The sequence below is a fragment of the Hippoglossus hippoglossus genome, chromosome 13 (genome assembly GCF_009819705.1).
Source record: "Hippoglossus hippoglossus isolate fHipHip1 chromosome 13, fHipHip1.pri, whole genome shotgun sequence".
Classification (NCBI taxonomy): Eukaryota; Metazoa; Chordata; class Actinopteri; order Pleuronectiformes; family Pleuronectidae; genus Hippoglossus; species Hippoglossus hippoglossus.
In genome coordinates this window covers 3,178,624-3,200,481 of record NC_047163.1, presented here as the reverse complement: position 1 = coordinate 3,200,481, position 21,858 = coordinate 3,178,624, and the positions used below count along the sequence as shown (strand labels likewise).

The window sequence follows — 21,858 nt, the reverse complement described above, 5'->3', positions numbered from 1 at the left end:
CTTGTCAATGCTTGCATTTGTGTGTTTGTGTTGTGATTACGGAAAGGGGAGAGGACATTTTATAAAATGACGACAGAACTGAAAAAACAAATATGAATGAAAAGTCTTATCTCGATACTTTTAGTCATCGGAAATATTATCAGCTGCAACTTGTTTAAGGGGACGGTTAGTTTAGGTAAAAACTCTTTATCATTACACATTTGAAACTGAGAAGATAGTTCAAGGCTGAAGCTCAGCACTGAGCCCCCACCTGCACACACCTCCCTTTCCTCCCACCCTGTTTCAGTCTCAGACTTCATGTCTCTCAGCTTCTCTCAGCTTCTCAGCTTGCAGCACACATACGCTTCTTTCAGCAAATCTTATAAACCCAGGTTGTGCAATTAAGTAATGAATGTCCGTCAGAAAAGAGGGATCTCCAGTGGAAAGGCGTGGGCGTGTGCCAGGTGTGTGTGGTCTATTTCTGGGCAACCAGTGGATGCCTGTTTACTCTGGACGGCTGTAGACTGACTGAAGACGAGCAGCAAGCCGACGACTAAGCCAACATCAGAATTCCGGGACGCACAGCCCCGTTCTTGGCACTGCCTCCACCTGAAGGGATGCACACCATCCCAACATTTTTCTTTTTTTTTTAACTATCTCCGTGCACCTACTCTACCCCCACCCTGCCAGCCCCACCCCTCTCCCTCGGTACTCAAGGGATTACTGGCAGCCCATGAGGCTGAATTGGGAATGAGGAGAGCAGGTCCAGACCCGTTGGTAAGTCCCAGACTTAAGGGCAGTGACTACATGGAAAATTAAACACACATACTGTACACATGCACATGAAAACACTGAACCCACTGACACACAGCCACGGCTCGCACATCAACGTCAAACGCCTTACATAAGCTTTGTGCGAGCGAGCCGAGCGGTGGATGCTTGTGCGGCTAACAAGGTGACAGTGATCTGTGCTATCTTGTTCCAGCGCTGGTTGTGTTACCCAGGCCTCCTTTGGAAAGCCCAGGAATGTTTCTCCTGCGAGCCAACACTGAGGGAGCTTGTTTAGAAAGAGCACATAAACAAAGTAAAACGAAACATGATCAGCATAATTAAATGGCCGCTCGTCTCACCTCTCAGCGAGATTCAGACAGATCTGCTGCCAGCTTTTGATATTTAATGGTGCCGCGGCACAATGTGTGCTGTGTTATCTTGGCAGGGCAAAATGTAATTGCAATGCTAAAAGGCTTTTCTTTCTCCAAGAAAACACGACCATTACCGAAGCTAAACAAGACAAACACGAGGTTTGTTGGAGGAGACGAGATCATTAAAATGAGTTTTCTGAAATCTCCGGCGCTTCCACCTGCTTGACTTTCCCTGTAATGACCAAAGAAAGGGTATGAATGTCAAGAGGGTCATAAATCTATCACGGTGTTAATGGAACGGTCCCAGAGGGAAGTCAAACTCAAGTAGGCTTGTCCTTCTAACCAATGTTCATTTCTCAGCAGCTGCTTCCTCTCAAGGCCTCGAGGCTTTTTATGGGACTGAGACAAACTGCTGACACCTCCTGCCTCAGAGTGAAGTACATCCCAGAAACGCTCCATCCATAGAGGAAAAAGAACGAGGGGGGGGGGGGGGGGGGGGGGGGGTGGGCACTTGAATGCACGGTGCTGCGTTATGAATGTTACACAAGAGAAGGGAGTGAAGACGGATGCCTGCAGCATTTCAAGGTCAAGCAGGTGTTCTTTTACCACTAACGCGATCCACGTGCCGCGTTTATAGGACTGCATGAGTAACCAGGAAACTGTTGTGTTGATGCACTTCATCAGAGCAGATAAGTCATTCACTTCTGACGTAATTGGGGCTTTAAATGCATCCATGTGCCGCGTTTCATCGTCGTGCATCTGCAGAAATGAGAGGCCCCCTTTTCATGTAAGGCCGCCTGGAACGTTTTCTCCTCGTGGCCCTTCTACGGGTTCACGACGACGTTCGACCGAGCTGAACTCGAGCTGATTCGCCACGGCGCCCGGCCTGGAAATGCTATTTTGGGTTCTGTCTTATTACAACATCTATGACATTTGCAATTATATGTCCACTGATCTGTTGCCACAACTGGTCATTAGAAGTGCAGCAGTACAGCGGCCTGGTGTAATTCCTGTGGACTCAGACGGAGCTGACTGTGACCTTAATAACACACCCCGGTGTCCTGCTGCTGCTCAGCTCCGCTCCACAAACACACAGCTGCCCCGAGCCATTGTTGCTCCAGGTGCTGAATCTGAGGGTACACACACACACACACACACACACACACTCATACACACACACACACACACACACACACACACACACACACACACACACACACACACACACACACACACACACACACACTCACTCTCATACACACACACACACACACACACAAATAAACATATATCAACAAACACACATTTCCTTCGCACAGTTATAACTGTGATGTACTTTTTCAACAAAATATTATTTCTACTTTAATTGTGTTTTGGCTAAATTAAGAAATTTCTTAATAATAACATCCTCATTGATTTACATTGCTATGATAAAAGTTAAAAAACTAAGGTTCTACTAACAGATAGATAGATAGATAGATAGACAGACAGACAGACAGACAGACAGACAGACAGACAGACAGACAGACAGACAGACAGACAGATAGAAAGAAAGATAGATAGATAGATAGATAGATAGATAGACAGACAGACAGACAGACAGACAGACAGACAGACAGACAGACAGACAGACAGACAGACAGACAGACAGACAGACAGACAGATAGATAGATAGATAGATAGAAAGAAAGATAGATAGATAGATCTGTATCATGTTTTACTTTTACACATCTTCATGTTTTTTATTTACATTACTATTACTATTAATATTACTATTATTATTAATTGTATTATTATAGTAGCAGTTGTAGTATTGACTTTACCTTAAAGTAAAGTAAAGTAAAGCAGTATTTGCTTTAGATGATTTAGTTAAAGTTTAAAAATATTAAAGAATAACATGAAGTTATTTTGTTGTTTTTCACTTTGACATAAAAAACCTTTTCACTTCAGGTTCAACAAAACCATTTTCTGAGGAAGTGAGGAGAACTGAACATATCCTGTTTTTCTATGAAACATGAATTCTTAGAGTAGCTCCGCTGAATACAGAACACAAAGCTGTGCAGCGAGCAGACGGGCTCCTCCACCTACTTCCATCCCTCTCACTTCACACCTGCACTTTAAGTGGAGATGGTTATCACGGCCTGACTCAGCCTCTTTTCTCTCGGCTCCTCTCTCATCCCTTTGTAAACGGCTGCCAGCTCTTTGAAGCCTCCTCTCCGACTTATCACCTGAACCAAACAACAGGGCGAGCGATAGGGGCAGAAGACAGATGAATGTGAATGAATGAGAGAGGGAGAGAGAGAGAGAATAAAAGACCACACACACCTCTGCTGGATCGGCATCCAGCTCAAATGGTTTAATGTCTAGAAAAACAAATAACAAACATGGGATACTAACGAGAGCTCGTTCTCTTTTCCCCCAGATGAGTGGTTCACTCACATTAACCAGTAGCTAACATGAACACATGGAGGATCAAAGATGGAGGAGGAACTCAAAGCCTCTTCAAAGAGAAAAGTACAAAGGGGGAAAGCACGATAAACCATGTGAGAGTGTCTGAGTGCGGTTACAGAGCAACGCTGCGCCCTGACTCATTTGCTGGACTTCACTAAGTAAGAAATGTTTTCTAAAAAAGGAAAGGTACCAATTACATCTCCGGACTGGCTCCTTCTCACGGTGCCGCCCCTCCGCTTCCTTCCTCCTTTCCCTCTGCGTCTCGCTCCGGCTCTGGATGCAGAGGGACTCGTTTAATCCGACAAACAGCCACTATCTCCCGGGGTAATACACAGAGGAAAAGATCTCTGGGGTCCGAGCCACAGGATCTACACCCCCCCCCCCCCCCCCCTAAATAGCATGTGAATCTCACAGGAACGTACCCCAGTGGACGACTGTGACGCTGGGAAGGAAGGAGATCTGGTGGTGGTTGAGGTTTGAAGGTCCCATAAGTGCCCCCAAGCAGCCCCGAGCTAACAAGCTAAGTCAATGAGTTTTTAATAGAAGGTTTCTTTTTTGTAAACTCGTTCTGGGTTTTGCTGTACGGGGGAAACAAAGAATAAAATAGATTTATCTTGAGGCAAACTGTTTACGCCTTTTCTTTAAAATTAGATTTGATTGCTGATTCTATCATGCAGTTTTTCTCTCCTGGTGATACATCGCAGTTACGACTCTTTCCCCATTCGCTAAGATTGGAGCCGGTGGTTGTCGGCCCAGAATAACGTCCCCGGGTCCATTGCCAAGATGGCAGCAGAGTGGCGAGTCTTGCCTTCGAGGACTTTGGTCACTTGAGGACAAAATGATTCTGTTTATACGGCTCACCATAGTTTAGTGTCCATTCATCCATCCATCATCTTCTGCTTATCCAGGCACAGGTCGCTGAGTTAACCAGCCAGGTCCCAGACCAGATGGGACATGTGCAGCGAGTTCTGGGTCTACCCCAGGGTCTCCTAGAGCGGGCCCTCCTGGTGAACCTCCAGGGGCATCCTGATTAGCTCCCCGAACCATTTCTACTGCATTCGGGCACCATTCTGTTTGCTCTGCATCGTTCTTCACCAGTTCCTGATAAAAGTATCATACGTTGAGCTAACAACAATGAGCTAAAACAGGCTAAAAGGCTGCAGACAGCTCATAGACTGTAAATAAGGACGCACCTCCACTTCCTCCCACCGTCCTGAAACAAAATATCTCATCTTGGACCGAAGACGTTGTTGGGACGTCGTCCATCTTTCTATGCCGACTATGAAGCTACCAGCAAAGTAGTGGAGTGATTGAGCGAGTGAATGAGCTGATGGGTGTGAGCTGCAAATGTAGATGTGCAATTTCCATCCTGCAGCAATGTTTGACAACTCAAAACCACAAGTCCTCCGGCCACAGCTGTGCTCAGAGTGGGGACATGATAATCAGATTATTATTGAGTGAAGGTGTTGCCCGACTTGATATTTATTGTATACATTGTTCTAAATGTTACACATACTCACATAGTTTCTGTTTCTGTTTCTTTTCCATGATTCATGTTCTACTTTTAGTGTTGCATTGTTGGATCCTTGGTGTCAGCAACAAAAGAAGTTGCTGACATTGTGTAAACTATACAGTGAATGACACTGTTAGAAGAGGCTGTTTTGGGAAAAAGCCAGGGAGGCTGAACTGAACTCAAACTAAAGTTCAATTGCACTCTTTTTACACACACACACACACACACACACACACACACACACACACACACACACACACACACACACACACACACACACACACACACACACACACACACACACACACACACACACACACACACACAGATACTAAAGGCTGCTGCCTCAAATTAAAAGAGGTGTGACCAAAGTCACAAATCTTACACACCGGAGTCAAACTGACACATTCGACAGGAAAAAATATTATCTTCCCTTTCTGTGAACGCACACTCACACACACACACTCACACACATTTACATACACACATATTGTCGTATCATGTGGACAACCTGACTCCTCTTATTGAATAAATGGGAGGCTGGGGAGGTGTCAGGTTTTCAGGGGAAGCCGGCGACGGGGTCTGGTTTGGATTAGCCAGCCGCGATCTGTGGCCTCCTGTGTCAGCGGGGCTGTATTGATGGCCGTACAAGGGTTATGACAGCAGAGCGAGAGAGAGGCTCCTCCATTGGCTCCGCAGAGGGACATTAGGTCAGCGTGCCCCCTCCCCTCCTTCCTCTCCCCACCGGCTCTGAATTCCCCAATGAACAACACATTCCTCCTTCCCAGTCCCTCTGTTTATGACACGCCATCCTTTGAAGCAGCGTGGTGAGTGTTTGTGTACGTGTATTTGCATGGGTGCACGAATGTGTGTGTGTGTGTCTGTGTGTGTGTGTGAGTGTGTGTGAGTGAGTTAGCCTTGAGCAACTGAGCCTTGGTGAACACATAAACGTTTCAGCATGACACCACCACCGTCGGAGTGTGTGTTTGAGCGTGTTCTACGTGTGCTGCGGATTGGACACACCTGAGCAGGTACGATCTGGGCATACATCTGTGTGACAGCTGTTTTCTACATCTCTGCACCCAAGGCGGAATCTAGGCCAATCGAATAACACACACACGGAGAGGGAGAGGGAGAGGGAGAGAGAGAGAGAGGGAGAGAGAGAGAGAGAGAGAGAGAGGGAGAGGGAGAGTGCATGAGAGCGCCGGGTGGAGGAGAAAGCTATGACTCATCACCGAACTTGGGATGCGCTGGTTTTAACAGGGAGATTGAGTGGGGCCTAGACTGGATGTTGAGACAGAGAAAAACAAACGAGTTGCTTTTTCTAATTAAAGCAGCCCTGGAGGAGAGGGTGGGGGTGTCAGGGAGTCGAGGGGGTGACGGAGGTCAGAGCCAGCTGAGTCATTCCTTTACACCCACTTCCTGTGATCAGGGCACTTTTGGGAGCGGGCAGCGCAGAGAAATTGCGAGTTTGGTTTATGCAATTCTTTCTCCTCCCATCCAGCTTTTAGTCTCATACGCAATCATATCGTATATGCACACCCCCGAGAACATATTCAATCAAGTCACGCACAGGGGCCCAGTTTATGTATATGCACACGTGCTCACGCATATATGAACTCATACTTACAGTATATGGGCAGGAACATACACAATGTATATATGCTAAGGGAGCATGTTGCCTTCCTTAAACTAGGAAAGTGTGTTTTTAACTTTTACTCACTACTTTTTCACTTCATCTGATATATATATATATTATATTTTTGTACTTTTTGAGGTACCAGTTCTTTACATGAGTATTCTAAGTATATCCTAATTAAACTTCCACTCATTAATTCTGCTTCTACTCTACTTCATTTCAGGCAGCAATATACTTTATTCAAATATAAATATAAAGACAGCAAGAGAGAGAGAGAGAAACAGCAGATTTTTACTTTTACATGAAACACATTAGTACATAAAATATGGAAATAATAATCGACATGCAGATTAAAGCTTCATTCATGTTTCCTCAGTAATGCACCATAGTTTGGGACCATTGTATTCATAATAATAAAATGACAAGTTATAATAGTTAGATAGAACTAACTAGAACTGTGTGTAATTTTTCCCAATATATAATTTTACGTATTTTATTATTCTAATTAGTTAATATTCTTAGTAATAAATCTGAAGTATTTTACATTATTGAAATAAAGGTTTAAAACTAATGTTTTTCTTTTTTGGGGGAAATACAATGGATTAGATAGATAGATTCCTTTTCACATGTGTTTCTTCTCTCCCCAGCCACAGCCTTGGTGTAAACAAACACACACAAACAAACACACACACACAAACAAACACACACACACACACTCTCATATACACACTCATTTACAGTTAACACGTGTGAGCACAGGAACAACTGGCAGGTATAACACAACTCTTTAAACTTGGGCAGTAATTCAATCCATTCACATCTTATCATCGGTACCAGAGTCCGTCCCTCTGGCTCCGGTGATTCACAAAGGCTGGAGTTTAATTCTCTGGAACAAGCTGAGCGCTACACGCACTACACTCATTCCCACGTATCATCTGAGCAACGTCTGATAAACTTCACTTTTTTGTGACCACAGTGATGATAAAGACGGCGGTCAGAGAGACGACTGCGTTCCACCGAGGTCCAGGGAGAGTTTGGATGGCGGTATCTGCGGCTGATCTTTGGTTCACGCCACCTGACGCACACATGTGACTACGGGTGGTTCTAAATGCAGTGTACCCACAAATAGGTGCAAAGCGGCCGTCGGCTCCACAGAGCCCCTCGATCTGACGCCGCCTGGCCACCCAAGTTCACAGGATGTGGACTAATACTAAGACAGCGAGGAATTCCACTCCCCAGAGATAGAAGAGGGCCCAGGGATGAGTCTGGACGGCACCCAGGTCTGTCAGTGGTTAATGCTAAGTGACAGGAAAGTCCAACAGAACGAGCAACAGGAAGAGGAAACCCCCCCCCCCCCCACAACATCCTGGATGGACGGCCTATGTGTGACTAGATATTTTCAGACACTGTGCACACTTTTCTGTGTCTGTATTTCTGCCTCACAGCTGGTATTGACACGGCAAACGTTCAGCGTCACATTAATAACTTAAAAAGCATCTGTGTTCCAGCTTCTGTGTGCACGGCGGTCGGGAAAGTGATGTTGTTATGGTGACAGTTTGTCTTGAACACTTGTGAAACAGGCTGTCTGCTGTGTTGCTTGTTTGTTATTGTTGCCTCGCCGCATCACATCGCAGCTATTCAAGAAACAGTTCAGTCAGAGGAGGCCCGGCGTGGTTTCCAGCCTCGTTCCACCTTGTGTGCAAAGCCCTATTTAGGTCTACCTTCTTTTTTTAAGTCCTATAGTCATCGAATGGTCAGAGTGTGTACTCCCAGACGCCCTGAGTCACTCATGATGCGAGTTCCTTTCTGTGGGAAAGCTGTGCCGTGTGTGCAGAGCCCGTGCGTCCATTGCTCATAAACAGTCGGAGCGATGCCTGTGATGTAAAATAAACTAACTGCCACAACATGTCGTCGCTACCGTTAACTGGCGTGAAGGCAAAAACCGCGCTGCCAGATGAAAGGGCTGCAGCGGGTCCCGCCACTGCTCCGCATGATGGATAATCTCAGGGCTGTGTCCAAGTTTATGAGCTCAATCGCTCGAGGTTTGCACATCAGAGCAACTGTGTCACGGGGGGTGACGTCACAAAGCTGGTGTTTCCCCGGATGAGTGAGCGAGCTTCATCGATTTTATCCCACAGCAGCACAAGTAATAAACCCCATTCATTTTCTGAATAGAGATTTTAATTATCAGCCATAATATTTTAACCATCCGAGGTAGACTTGCCATAAACTGTGATGTTATATATTCCTGTAGAAGCCACAAGTCTGGAAAATCTTTGTTTTATTCGGGATATCAAGGTACTACATCACCCACAATCCTCAGGTGTAGTAGTGGTGGCTGTCATTGGTGGAGCTTCCTGTTATCGTGGAATGTTTTGGATCACAGAGCGAACGCGTTTTCTCTTTTTAAACGTCCAAATAGTGAAGAATCATTACAACAAGGTTAAATTCAAGAAGCGCCTGGAAGTCACTGGAAAGGATCATTTACAATGGTTTATGGGATGCAAAGTTCCTTCACTCTTAAAATAATTATGTATTCAGTCTTGGTCACGGTTCATAGCTTATGAAGCTTTTATACGAATTTTCTGAAACGTCAATGGAGAAAATGAGCAGGAGATCTGAGAGCTGTTCTTAAATTGGGCTTACTGTGTTTAGAAAGACACAAAAATGACTTTGCTGTCATCTGGCTCCACAAGATGTATTTCATTTGTTCTTGGTCTTGTCCCCTCGAATGTAGCTTTTGGCAGAATATCTCTAAATGAATCTCCCGAGATATTGACCCTGAGTTCTCACTGTCTGACGAAAGTATTTTGTTTTCTTTTCACACTCTCCGACGAAAACAAAGCAACACTATTCATTTGATTGTGTTACTTTCTAAATCGCGTATTCACAATCATTTTTTTCGATTTTTGATATCGAAATCAAGCTGTATATCAAATGTGGTGCCTCACAGCCGGGTTTGGGTTAGTCCTGGTTTGTTGATCCTGGTTCTTCTCGGGTCTTTCTGTGTGGAGGTCCCATGTTCTCTCCACAGTCCAAAGACACACACGTTGGACTCAGGTTGATTGGAGACACTGAAACCGACTGTATAGGTCTGAACTTGAGTGTGAATGGGTGTTTGTCGGGCCTGTGAAACACTGGCGACCTGTCCAGGGTGTCTCGCCCCAATATGTCAGCTGGGATTGGCTTCAGCTCCCCCCCCCCCCGACCCTCAAGAGAATACGTGGTAGCTTATAGATGATGGATGGATGGATGGATGGATGGATGGGTATTAAACTTATCCTACACACCACAAATAGAAAACAGGTCAAAACCCTGAATGTTGGTTCCCAGGAGGACATTTTAGTGACCTTGCCCCCCCCCCCCCCCCCCCCGGCTATGTGCTGTGTCTGTCCAGAAAAGACATGTTTGAGCTGCTGCTGTTGAAACGAGCTCTGAAAAGAAAAGGTAGACAGTGACTGGACGAGCTCTCTTGTGAAATGAAGACTTTGTGAGTCTTGGTGGTTCAGGAGGATGGTTGATGTCATCGGGCGACGTGAGCAGTGTTTGGGGAGTTCACTGTCTATAAATACCGTACCCTGGGTGTTCCTCCTCTGTCTTTTCTCACAGTTTGTTAAAACCTTTTCACCTCAGATACTTACCGCCTCTTGTCTATTTCACATCCTCCACTGTCTGCTCTGCTCTATCTATTTGCATTCCTCCCTGCAAGTTGTGTGTCTCTCTCTCTCTCTGAGGCACACATGCATTCACGGGCCTATTTGCTTGAATTTCTCATTTCCTGTTTGGGGTGTGTATCCGATCCCTTGTTCTCGTGCCCGGTGCACATGAAACACTCGTGCTGCTCAAAAGTCAGTGAGAGAGACAGAGAGAATATAAACGAGGGGATGATGGCAGGGGTAGATGTGAACGGGAGAAGAATCCGGCTGAGGACAGTGGATGGAAAAATCCTGACTGATGTCAGGAGGAAAACCAAAGGAAAGAGGAGGAGGAAACAGAAAGTGGTTGATTATAATAATATATACAGATATGGCCAAATAAGGCCTGCGCCATGCTGCAAGATCGTTTTTCATCCTAATCTATGTTTTGAAGGAATCCAGGCTGCTTTCCCTCCCCATGGCAATTAGCTTTTATTGATTATAATTATCTGTTTAGTCGGCCCATTTTCTAAATTTCCCTTAACAAGCCGGTGGTGCCAGTCGATCGGGGGGGGGGGGGGGGGGGGGGCTGCAGGGTATGAGCTCTTAAAAACCTCCCGTACAGTCTGTCTCACATTTCCACCGTCGAGAACTGATTCCACTCGGGCTGTGTGTGGGCTTCAGGTATGGAGCTGTGGTTTCACTGGCTACTGCGACTATCCTTATTGTATTAGTTCATGAGTCAAAACTGCCTGTTTGATTGGAAAGTTTTCCGAGAGAAAGCCACATGCACATGGCGGAAAACACACACTGCAGCACATGAGATGTAAAACCAGACACGGCTTTTTGTTATTCAAGTTACAGTGCTGAAATAAGAAGGAACATGAAGGATGGGGGGATGGTGGAGTCATTGGAGACCGTGGAATAAAAAGTTCCCTATTGTTTTAAACCAGAAAAACAACACGAATCGACAAATCAATCAGAACTTTATCTATATCGCACATTTCAAACAAATCAGATGCATTTCAAGGTGATTGAGAAAACATAAGAGGTTAAAAGTGAGTTTGAAACTTTCAGATTTAGAGACTAATGCAAACTAACGTAAACAACAATAGATACAAAAAATTAATAACTGATAAATGATAAAAATATATATTAATATATATAAATGTAATAAAACCCACATGAAGACTAAATTGGTGGGAGTATAAGGTTTATATGTGCATGTCAACAGACCCTCAATGTTTTATGAAATGAAGGATAAATACCAGCAAAACACATATTTGGTCATTATATTCCACTATAAAATATATTAATTCTTATTTAAGATTAAATACCTTTTCACTTATAAGTACGTTTACAAGTTCAGGAACTTTGTCTAAAATCATTTCTTAGAAACAAACAATTGTGTTTATCTGGTTTAGAATCTTATAAAAATCATCTGTGGTCGACTGCAGCTGTTTCCATTTCAGGCACAGAGGTCAGAAACCTGACTTTATACTTAAAACAGCCCCACAGGAGATGTAAACAGACGCTACACAAAATATATACACAATCGCTTTCTATACGCTGCTCCAGTCCCCACCCATAACCACCGTGGTTACAAGGCCAAGAAACACAGGAGCGAAGCAGAGGAGGTTTTAGTGTGGAAAGGTGAAGCCAGTAGCAGGTATGCATCACGTTTCTTTTTCCATTTGCTTCATATTTCCAGCTCCTCACTCCCCTGCAGCGCAAATAACCTCAGTGAACATGTGATGTGTCACTGCAGGATGTTGATTTACACATGAAGTGATCAACACGAGGCTCCACTGCTGGAGGAGTGACTCTGTTAATGCTGAAGTACAATGTGAGCAATTAGTGGATGACTCAGAAACCATATCAGCGAGAGAAAGGAAAATGCCAGTGAGCGAGCACAAGCAAGATTGAGGGAATTAAGAAAAGAGGAGGAAGGGTGGAGCTCCGGAGGATGACTTTCTTCTTCACTTAACTTTAATTTTGCTTGAAGTCCTTTGCCCTGCCTGCTAGAAAAACACATGGTTCAAATAAGCGCCCCCCCCACACAGACCCCCTGAAGTCCAGCTCTCATTAGTGAATTATTTGGAGTGAGTGGAGCAGAGGAGGAGGAAACAAGACTCCGGCAGAGTCAGACACGACGGTTAAAGGGATGGAGGGAACTCAGAGATTAGAATGTGGTGTTCAAAACACCGTGTCATGGTCCTGCATGCTCCAGGATAATAAATAGCAATAAGGTCTGGATCAGGACCGTGTAACATACACTCGGCTCTGAGGCCTCATCGCTCATTGGCTCGCGGCCCTGGAATGTCACTCACATTCTCCCTGACCTTCATCCGTCCCTTTCTCTGGTTGCTCGTATATCTCCGCGCTCGTCCATTTGTGTTTGTTTTAACTTTCTCAGGACCCCTTCCAAAGCCCACGCTCATGCATCGTACACCCAAGAGGACGGCGATTTCCCTCCTCCGAGCTCCCAGCAGGCCAGATTTTCTCTACCTCTCTCCCTCCCACTCTGTCTCTCCCACTCACTGTCTGCGTTTACTCTCATGTGGGGCCGAGGCAGTAACGTCAGCTCGTTCACAGTCAATCTCATCCTGTGTTTTTTTTCTTCTTCTTCCTCCCCTCCAAGATCTATTATAGTAAAACCATCACAGAACTAGACGTTTTATGCCTCAGACAAAGAGGCGAGTCATAGGTAATCTTGCTATAAGGGAAAGTGAACTCACACCCTGGGGTTAGTAAGTGCTCGACAGGGGTCGCAGTGACTCACCCGACTGTTTGGCCTCTTACTCTTCACTGCGGGGTGTTGCTTGTGAGTCAGGGCGGCAGACTGGTGAGGCCTGGATCCTCCGTGTCACATGCGTCTCTCCAATGTCTCCTACTCTCTTGAACTTCTAACCCTAACATTCAAAAACCCAAACACACCAAACCACAAGACGATTCCTCAAAGCGTTGACTTTTTTCCTCCTCTGGTAGAAACGTCCCTCTCCTGACTCCACTGCCACACAGTAGTTTTCTTTTTTTAACTCTCTGTTGAAGGAAAGATGTTTCGTCTTGGATGTGTTTGTGCTTAAAGGTTGCGTGATGTTGTTGCAAACCAGTTGTGAGGCCGGAGTGCGTCAGATGCCATGTGTGAGTGACTAAAGTTGTAGAGACGTGCACCTGTGCCATGTTTGTGCCCTCGCGAGGTTTGATGAGGACGACATTGCTGTCTTTCCGGCGACGGGAAACTCGCCTGGAGGCATCTGCAAGAAACCCAACCTGTACTTTCCTCTCACATGACCTCACTTTTTAATTGATTGGAAATGTATTGCCATTCAGTCACAGAAGTGTTGAGACCCGTGGACAGACTATTATTACTAACAAATAAAGTCATTACTTGGCATTGACATGGAACATTTATCTAATTATCAGCTAATGATTCACTTGCAACTCATTACTCACAATCTGAACATTTTTCTGGTTAACCTCACAAATGTAACTCCCTCGATCAGCGTTATTGTTGCCTCCAAACCTGACAAGTCATTTCTGCTCAATCGCATCAGTAGTTACTTCAGCGACAAGTCTATACTGACCCCTGCTGGTTGGTGAACCTAAAGAGCTCAGATGGAAATATTCATACTTGATATTTTTTACCCGAAGTTTTGAAATCGACATTATCAGTGTCTCTCATACACACTTCTATAGAACGTTGATTATCGGAGAATGTATAAATATGTGTTAACAACAGAAGGCTGTAGTTTAATCTGATGTATTAAGATGATGACGACAATTATAATAACAATAATATATATGATAATAATAATAATAATAATAATAATAAATAAACAATTTATTTGTATAGCACCTTTAATACAAGAAATGCAGCTCAAAGTGCTTTACATGCACTACAGATAAATATAAAAACATGTTAATACAAATAAAAACGTGTTAAAATGTAGTTCATACAAGAGAAAGGACTTCAAGTAACATTAGAACATGTTAAAATTACACTTAAAAGAAAAGGAAATAAAAATAAATGTAAAAACGAGGAAAGAAGGAAAGTGATAAAAAATTATGGCTGAAGTAGAGAGAAATGTTTTAAGTTTTCTTCTAAAGACGTTTACTCGAGTAGCTTGTCTAATAATAATAATAATAATAATATTGAATAATTACATACATTCGTAGTTATTTCTTGTTAATATTAATATAAACACTTTTATTATATAATAATGCAATTATTATTATTATTAATATTAGACTCAACTAAATCCTTTGTATGTATGTATTATCTGCATTGATATGTCCCTGTATTTTTTCAAGTTAATAATTATTATGTTTTATTAATATTTTAAATATCATGTATTTCCTCGCGCAGGAACATTTTTTTATGAAAAAACAGACTTTGCGACCTTTGCGACAGTCCGGTCAATGGCGCACGGATCGGAGTACGGCAGCGAGAAGAAGATGGCGGAGGGTGGTAATGATGCAGAGCTACTCAAGGAGAAGGCGAATAAGTACTTTAAAGGTAATTTGGAGAGCTTGTCAGGTCTGTGGCTTTTGTCGGTGGTTTGCAACAGACACGGGTGTGACCGTGAACCCGCGGGGGGACGCGGTCGCGGCCCGTCAAGCTCCAAACCGGAGCCGGGAGCTAACGTCAGGCTAAGCTAACACCGCTCGGACAGCATGCTAGCTGTAAACCCCATTCATTGGATTAGCTGCCGCGGCTAAGCGCTAAAGCTGCGGTGTTGACGCATGCTGTGCCCATGTGCCCATGTGCCACAAACACCTGCCGGGGGGTTCGATTCCCTCCCGAATCCGTGGCGACATTTTGTTCCCTCGTGGATTCGTGTAGATTTCTGCGCAAATGTAACGACTGGAAATGAACGTTGTTAAGCAGCGACGCGTGAGAGCAGCAGCAACAAGGCTCGTGATGCTCAGGGCTGATTATCGTGCACTTTTCTCCCCCCCCCCCCCATTATTCTTGCAGCTTATCCTTGATTGTTATCATATTTTAAGACGTGATTTCATTTAGTAAATTATTGATTTTAAGTCATATTTCGCTTCCATTTCCTTTAAAGTCATGTGGTTTGACCTGCGACGTGATTTAAGCAGATTTCAGCCCCAGGGGACGTTCAGAGACTTTCCAGTATCGTGACGTTATGAGTGAACTTTGACTTTTTCCTAAATGACATAACTAGGTGTGTCAGTGATTCCTGTAAAACGAGGAGTGTCTGTTTTTAATTCCTTTCTGTTTTGAAGGATTCCTGCACAAAAATCATCAGCATTACAAAGTTGGTTATTCAGCCATAATCACGTGGAGCAAGTGTTGTGTCAAACTACACAAACTGTGCCACGAGTTGTGTGTTTGCTGTCTTATTGTCACGCTATCACGTGGAATGTGGGTTGTCTACAAAGACAAGTAGGGCTGGAAAATATGGACAGAAATTAAATCAATATTGACAAATCTTATTTGATATCATTGATTATCATAATAAATGTCCCTTTTTAATTTCTTTTAGCTTTAGAGACTGATCTTTGACCCCGTGAAACAGCACAAGATGATAAACACTCGCTTGCACCGTAAAAGCATTATAGATTTTGTTGTATTGCCGTTTTTATTAGGACGACATAAAGACCAGTATATCAACCGTCCATAAAGTTGTTGTAACCAAATTATTGTATTCAAATCAGATCAAGTACCAAGTGGGTGGAAACCAACCCTGTGGATTGATTCAAAGCATCAACATGAGTTCATAACCATGTTATGTTTATTTTATTTTTAAACTAAAAGCTCTATTTATTCAGCAAATTAATGTAATTACGTTCTGTGTTTTGTAAACTATAGCGAATGTTAAATTTAGCATTTTCCTCTGCCATTATGTTTTCACTTGTGTTGAGTGGGAATAATAATAGCAGCACCAGGGCTGTGATTGGCCTCTAAGGCGTTGCAGGTTTTCCATCACAGCCGCTCACTGGGAACTAGACTAGACAGCTGTTTATCCTGGGTGCACTGGGTTAGCAGTGGTTACATCCTCACAGTTTGCTCACTAATGGGATCAAAGTATGATTTTCACTGTCTCATAACTTCCCCCTGGAGCTAAAATATTGTGTTTCAAAACCATTGAAATGGTAACTTGAGCCCAAATGTCATCTGTGGGTTTGATCGCTGTAACATCGTGATGAAGCAGAACGGTTGTTCCTGGACTCACTGATCCAGGAGGGAAGATTATAAATGAAGGTTAATGTTTGTTTTTATTTAAAGCTGCAAATATACGGTTTGTTTAATGTATAAAGTCCTTTTGGATTAATAAAATAAATGTCATGATCATTAAATTTAAAACGTAGAATAGCAGACACATGATGCCAGAACCCAGAGTGATGTCCTCATTGTCCTCATTGTCCTCATTGTGTCTCTTATGAACACAGACACATAAAACAAATATGACTCCCACTGTTCGAACACTAAGCAACGACCTGAGCACTGATTTTTTTATTTTGTCACAAACTCAAATCAAAATGTGATATTTGCCTTTTTCAGATAAAGACTATGAAAATGCTATCAAGTACTACTCTGAGGCCTTGGAGGTCAATCCATCCAACGCCGTCTACTACAGCAACCGCAGCCTGGCATACCTGCGCACAGAGTGCTATGGCTATGCCCTGGCAGATGCCACCAAGGCCCTGGAGATAGACAAGAACTACATCAAGGGGTATTACCGCCGCGCCACCTCCAACATGGCACTGGGCAAGTTCAAGGCAGCACTTAAGGACTACGAGACGGTAAGATGTTTTGCTTTTGTGTCTATTAGCGGCAGCGCACTCTAAGCTGCCATATGGTCTGAAACGAGCACTTATAGGACAGCTATAAATGTGTTTGCCTGCTTTTTTCTCTCGGGAAAAGAGCTCCCCTGCTCCATCTGTTGGTCTGTCACCAAGAGTTAGGCTCTTCATGTTGCCTTAACAGCCCAAAATAGGGATTATCCTTAAATCCAGCCCATGATGCCAATTAGATCCGGTGTATAGGCTCTCATACCGCAGCTAATTTAGTCTATTGTTGTGCATGATGTTCTCATAACGGCCAATTTAAATATACCAGGGCTGTGGCAACAAAGACATCCAAAGCTCAGCCGTTGCAATTTATTGCCCAAACTCGAACAAGCACCATGACAACAAAAAATGAGTTAATCCTCATGGAGCTCCGAGAGGCTGGAACAAGATTCATATGTATTTATAGAATGTTACTGAAACTATAAATGACATATAGTTTGTTCACATGTATATTCAAGGACAGGGTGTGACTCTGTTTAAATGTTGTACAGTATCACACACACAGCAAATTATTTTAACTACAGAAGAAACTGCATAATTTAGAAATTTCATTTTTGAACTACTGTTATTAACTTTACATTAAATTATCTGCTTTGATGTCTGTTTTTTTATATTAACCCGTGTGTTCACTTTGTGTCTCTCTCTTCTCTCGCTCTGGTCACAGGTAGTAAGGGTTCGACCAAATGACAAGGATGCGAAGATGAAGTATCAGGAATGTAATAAGATTGTGAAACAAAAGGCTTTTGAAAGAGCCATCGCCAGCGATGAGATAAGAAAATCTGTTGTTGACTCTCTGGACATTGAAAACATGAGTAAGTTTCCTTTTTTTTATTGGACAAATACATAAAAATAAGTTCCTTCTGATCAGAGATGTAATGTTTCATGTGACACAGGAGCTAGGGATAATATAACAGCTAAAGTAATCCATTTTCTTTACCTTTGATTCTCAATCTGACGTTAATGTGACCTTGTGTTGCAGCGATTGAGGACGACTACTCTGGCCCCAAACTGGAAGATGGTAAGGTCACATCTCAGTTCATGAATGAGATGATGGACTGGTTCAAAGACCAGAAGAAACTGCACAGAAAGTGTGCTTATCAGGTAAACATGTTCATGTGACACACAGGATGCTCACAGAGGGAATCGAACGTGCACCTGTAAATTAAACTGTTTTTTTGTGCTCTTTCAGATTTTGGTGCAAGTTAAAGATCTTCTATCGAAGCTACCAAGTCTCATTGAGATCTCATTAAAAGAGGTGAGCTGCACTTTGCTTATTATCACTAATTCAAGAAAACTGAGTGGAACAATGAAACAGTTTTATTCTCTGATTACCACGTATTTATTTTTCACAGCACAGCAGTAAATAGACCATAATATAAGATTTAAATAATTTAAGTTGTTCTGTTTCTCTTTGCCACAGACAGAAAAAATAACTATTTGTGGTGACACCCACGGGCAATACTACGATCTCCTCAACATCTTCAAGTTGAACGGCTTACCCTCAGAGACCAACCCTTACGTATCCTTTCTAGAACATCTGGTTTTACATTTGGGTTCAATGTAGTTATACGACTTGTTTCATGTCTATTACAAAAAAACTTCCCAAAGCACTGAATCCAAATCTTGTGCGGCACAGTCCCTAACCACAGAATTCAGCTGTTCAACGGGGACTTCGTGGATCGTGGCTCTTTCTCCGTTGAGGTCATTCTCACCCTCTTTGGCTTCAAGTTGCTTTACCCCGACAACTTCTTCTTGCTCAGGGGTGAGAACACGCCCTCTTTGCCTGTGTATAAGTCTGTGGGTGCATGTTTATTATCCGCACATGTCCTGTCCATGTTATATTAATGTGTCACAACTGATGTGTTATCATAAAGAGCTATGAACAATACTGAAATTTGTTCAATCAGGAACATACATTGTACAATAACCAGGCCTGTAACTGCAGGTAACCATGAGACCGACAACATGAACCAGATGTATGGATTCGAAGGGGAGGTCAAGGCCAAGTACACAGCCCAGATGTTCCAGCTGTTCAGCGAGGTCTTCCAGTGGCTGCCTCTGGCTCAATGCATCAACAGCAAAATACTGGTGAGCAGTGGAAGCTATGAGCTGAAGGCAGTGGAAGAGATGTGCAACTCAATTTGTTGTTGTTCACCGAGGCCTTGCCACAAGTTTTGGGGGTTTAATCGGTGATAACTTTAGCAAATTGTTGTGGATTATTTCGATATCTTGATTCTAAATTTGAAGTTACTGAAGACTGTTTGTTTGTTGTTCTTTGTATAATAGAACAGCCATAATTTACCTGAATCTTGATAATGATTTTGGAAGTGGCTTCATGTTTTGATCCGTTTCACACTGAGTCCTAACAACATTGTCCCTCTCAGATTATGCACGGGGGGCTGTTCAGTGAAGATGGCGTCACATTGGAGGACCTCAGGAAGATTGAGAGGAACAGACAGCCTCCTGACTCAGGTAGCGACCGACTCTAAATCCAGTGTAATCAGTGTAAAACTCACTCTAAGAAAACAACAACCTTTTCATCCTGCCTCCTCTTTCCCACAGGTCCCATGTGTGACCTCCTCTGGTCCGATCCACAGCCTGGGGTCAGTTTTCACCCACTCAACATTATACACTCGTTTATTTCAGAGCAGCATCATCTCCACCTCTTATCTTTTGGTTAAGAATTAGTTTGACCACTAATCGCTCTCTCTCTCTCTCGCAGAGTGGCCGGTCGGTCAGCAAGCGAGGCGTGAGCTGTCAGTTCGGGCCTGATGTGACGGAGCGTTTCCTGGACCAGAACAAGCTCGACTTCATCGTGCGTAGTCATGAGGTCAAAGCTGAGGGCTACGAGGTCACTCACTCAGGGAAGTGCATCACCGTGTTCTCAGCGCCCAACTACTGGTACGTACTGGTTTCGGCTCACCTAGAAGTGTTGACTCAGCTTTTATTCCAGCGGTTCACTTACATTGTCGTGTGATCTATTCCTCCAGTGATCAGATGGGGAACAAAGGAGCGTATATCCATCTCAGGGGATCAGACCTCAAGCCAGAATTTCACCAGTTCACTGCTGTGGTCAGTATTCAGTTCTCCAGTCCGCAATGTTCAGTGGAACTTTGAGAAATTGTAGTTTTAATAACAACTATAAAACTTTCTGTACTTTTTGTACAAAGATTGGTCCAGTTTATACAATTTTGTTGTCATTTCCATAATAATAATATATCAGTTAAACAACCACTGACTTTTACTTTAAGAAATTAACATTACAACAGGCTAACAATGACTAATTTTGCAAATCGTATAAAAAAACGCATGTTAAAGTGTGATCTAATGTTCTTCTTCTACAGCCTCATCCGAATGTTAAGCCCATGGCGTACGCCAACTCGCTAATGCAGATGGGGATGATGTAGACTCTGATCCGTCTGTGACACTGACGACCTCCCATCTGACCCGAACCATCCCGGCCACCTCACTCCCTCCAGTGCTCGGACATGCTCTCATTCATGCTTAGCCTATGGGACCCCTCTCCCTGACAAACCTCCGCTAGTTGTATGCTGAAAAAAAACCCGTGGTGTAGTTGAGATGGGGAGAGATCACTCGTACCAGCCCGGCCCAGTTCAGAACTGGGCACGTCTGACCATGTTATCTGTTAAAAAAAAATACTGTTTCCATTGTCATTAGTCTGTTCATGAGTTCCATCACCGGGTAAAGACACCGGCCGTGAGAATTTCAGACAAGTCTCCTCAGAGCTGCTTGGTTTTTAAATATTTGACACACTTAGCAGATGGGATCAAGTAGATAGTACGTACCAAAGATCTGTGATTTAAAGATGATTGTTCAGTTTGTACAAGGAGCATCTTGTGACTGAAACCTGGCGTTGCACTGTAGGCCCGTGTACACCGCTAAGAGCAGCATGTGGATCAGTGTTTCTCAAACCATCCTGCAGTATGTCAGTCATTGCAAATTATACTTACGTGTGTGATCCCAGTCTGTCATGTGTCTCTGGGTACACTCTTAAAGGTGCTGTTTGCCATTAGTGGTGTAATTAGCTGGTTCCGTCATTAGCTGGTAACTTTTCTTTTTGCACTGCTTCCTGCCGAGGAAGATTTTGCTGCTCTTCATGTTTTCATCCCTGACCGTTATGGTGCCACTCACCCGGCAGCTCCTGCACACTCTACTCTCCGAACGTAGCTTTGGTGTAACACTGATGGCACTCGATCCCTGGTAACTTCTGACCCACCACCACCACCACCACCGTTCTGTGGATGTCTTCAGTACACAAACGTCCAACATGCAACCCTGTCTTGAAACGCACAGCTGCATTGTCCAACGGCCCTCAACTTTTTAGATAAAGAAATACACTGACGTGTATGTATATATACTGTATCATTTAAAGATTCCGTGTAATGTTTGGAGAAAAATATTGAATAAAAAAATCCAGTCCTGTGATTTTAGAAACAAGCTGGTATCTTTATTTATGTTGGTCCATATTGTCTTTGTCTGTTTTGTAGTTCTGTGTTCTCTGTGGGTGGATGATTAGAATTTATCTGTACATCTGATTCTTGTGAACACATTTACTCAAGAACACTTTGAGGGAATTTCTTTAGATTTGGAACAATCGATAAGCATCAGCAAGGTTTGATGGTCAAAGGTCAAGAACATTGTGACATCACAAAACAT

The 21,858-nt window shown here is 43.5% G+C and overlaps 2 protein-coding genes across 3 annotated transcripts in view; both read left to right on the top strand.

Annotated features, from left to right (window-relative positions):
• Nucleotides 1–5,378: 5,378 nt before the first annotated feature.
• The window catches only part of LOC117772383 (THAP domain-containing protein 5-like), a 43,408-nt gene continuing 26,928 nt past the window's right edge, over nt 5,379–21,858 (top strand). For both annotated transcript variants that reach the window (XM_034603482.1, XM_034603481.1), the window contains exon 1: nt 5,379–5,414. The gene's annotated coding sequence lies outside the window, so the exon portion shown is untranslated. The remainder of the gene's footprint in view (nt 5,415–21,858) is intronic.
• Nucleotides 14,729–21,656, top strand: ppp5c (protein phosphatase 5, catalytic subunit). The gene is made up of 13 exons (XM_034603477.1): nt 14,729–14,878; nt 16,892–17,133; nt 17,846–17,993; nt 18,161–18,282; nt 18,371–18,436; nt 18,602–18,700; nt 18,838–18,943; nt 19,127–19,269; nt 19,566–19,653; nt 19,744–19,781; nt 19,901–20,082; nt 20,172–20,253; nt 20,526–21,656. Exons 1-13 carry the CDS (start codon nt 14,782–14,784, stop codon nt 20,586–20,588), a joined length of 1,476 nt encoding a protein of 491 aa, XP_034459368.1. The 5' UTR covers nt 14,729–14,781; the 3' UTR covers nt 20,589–21,656.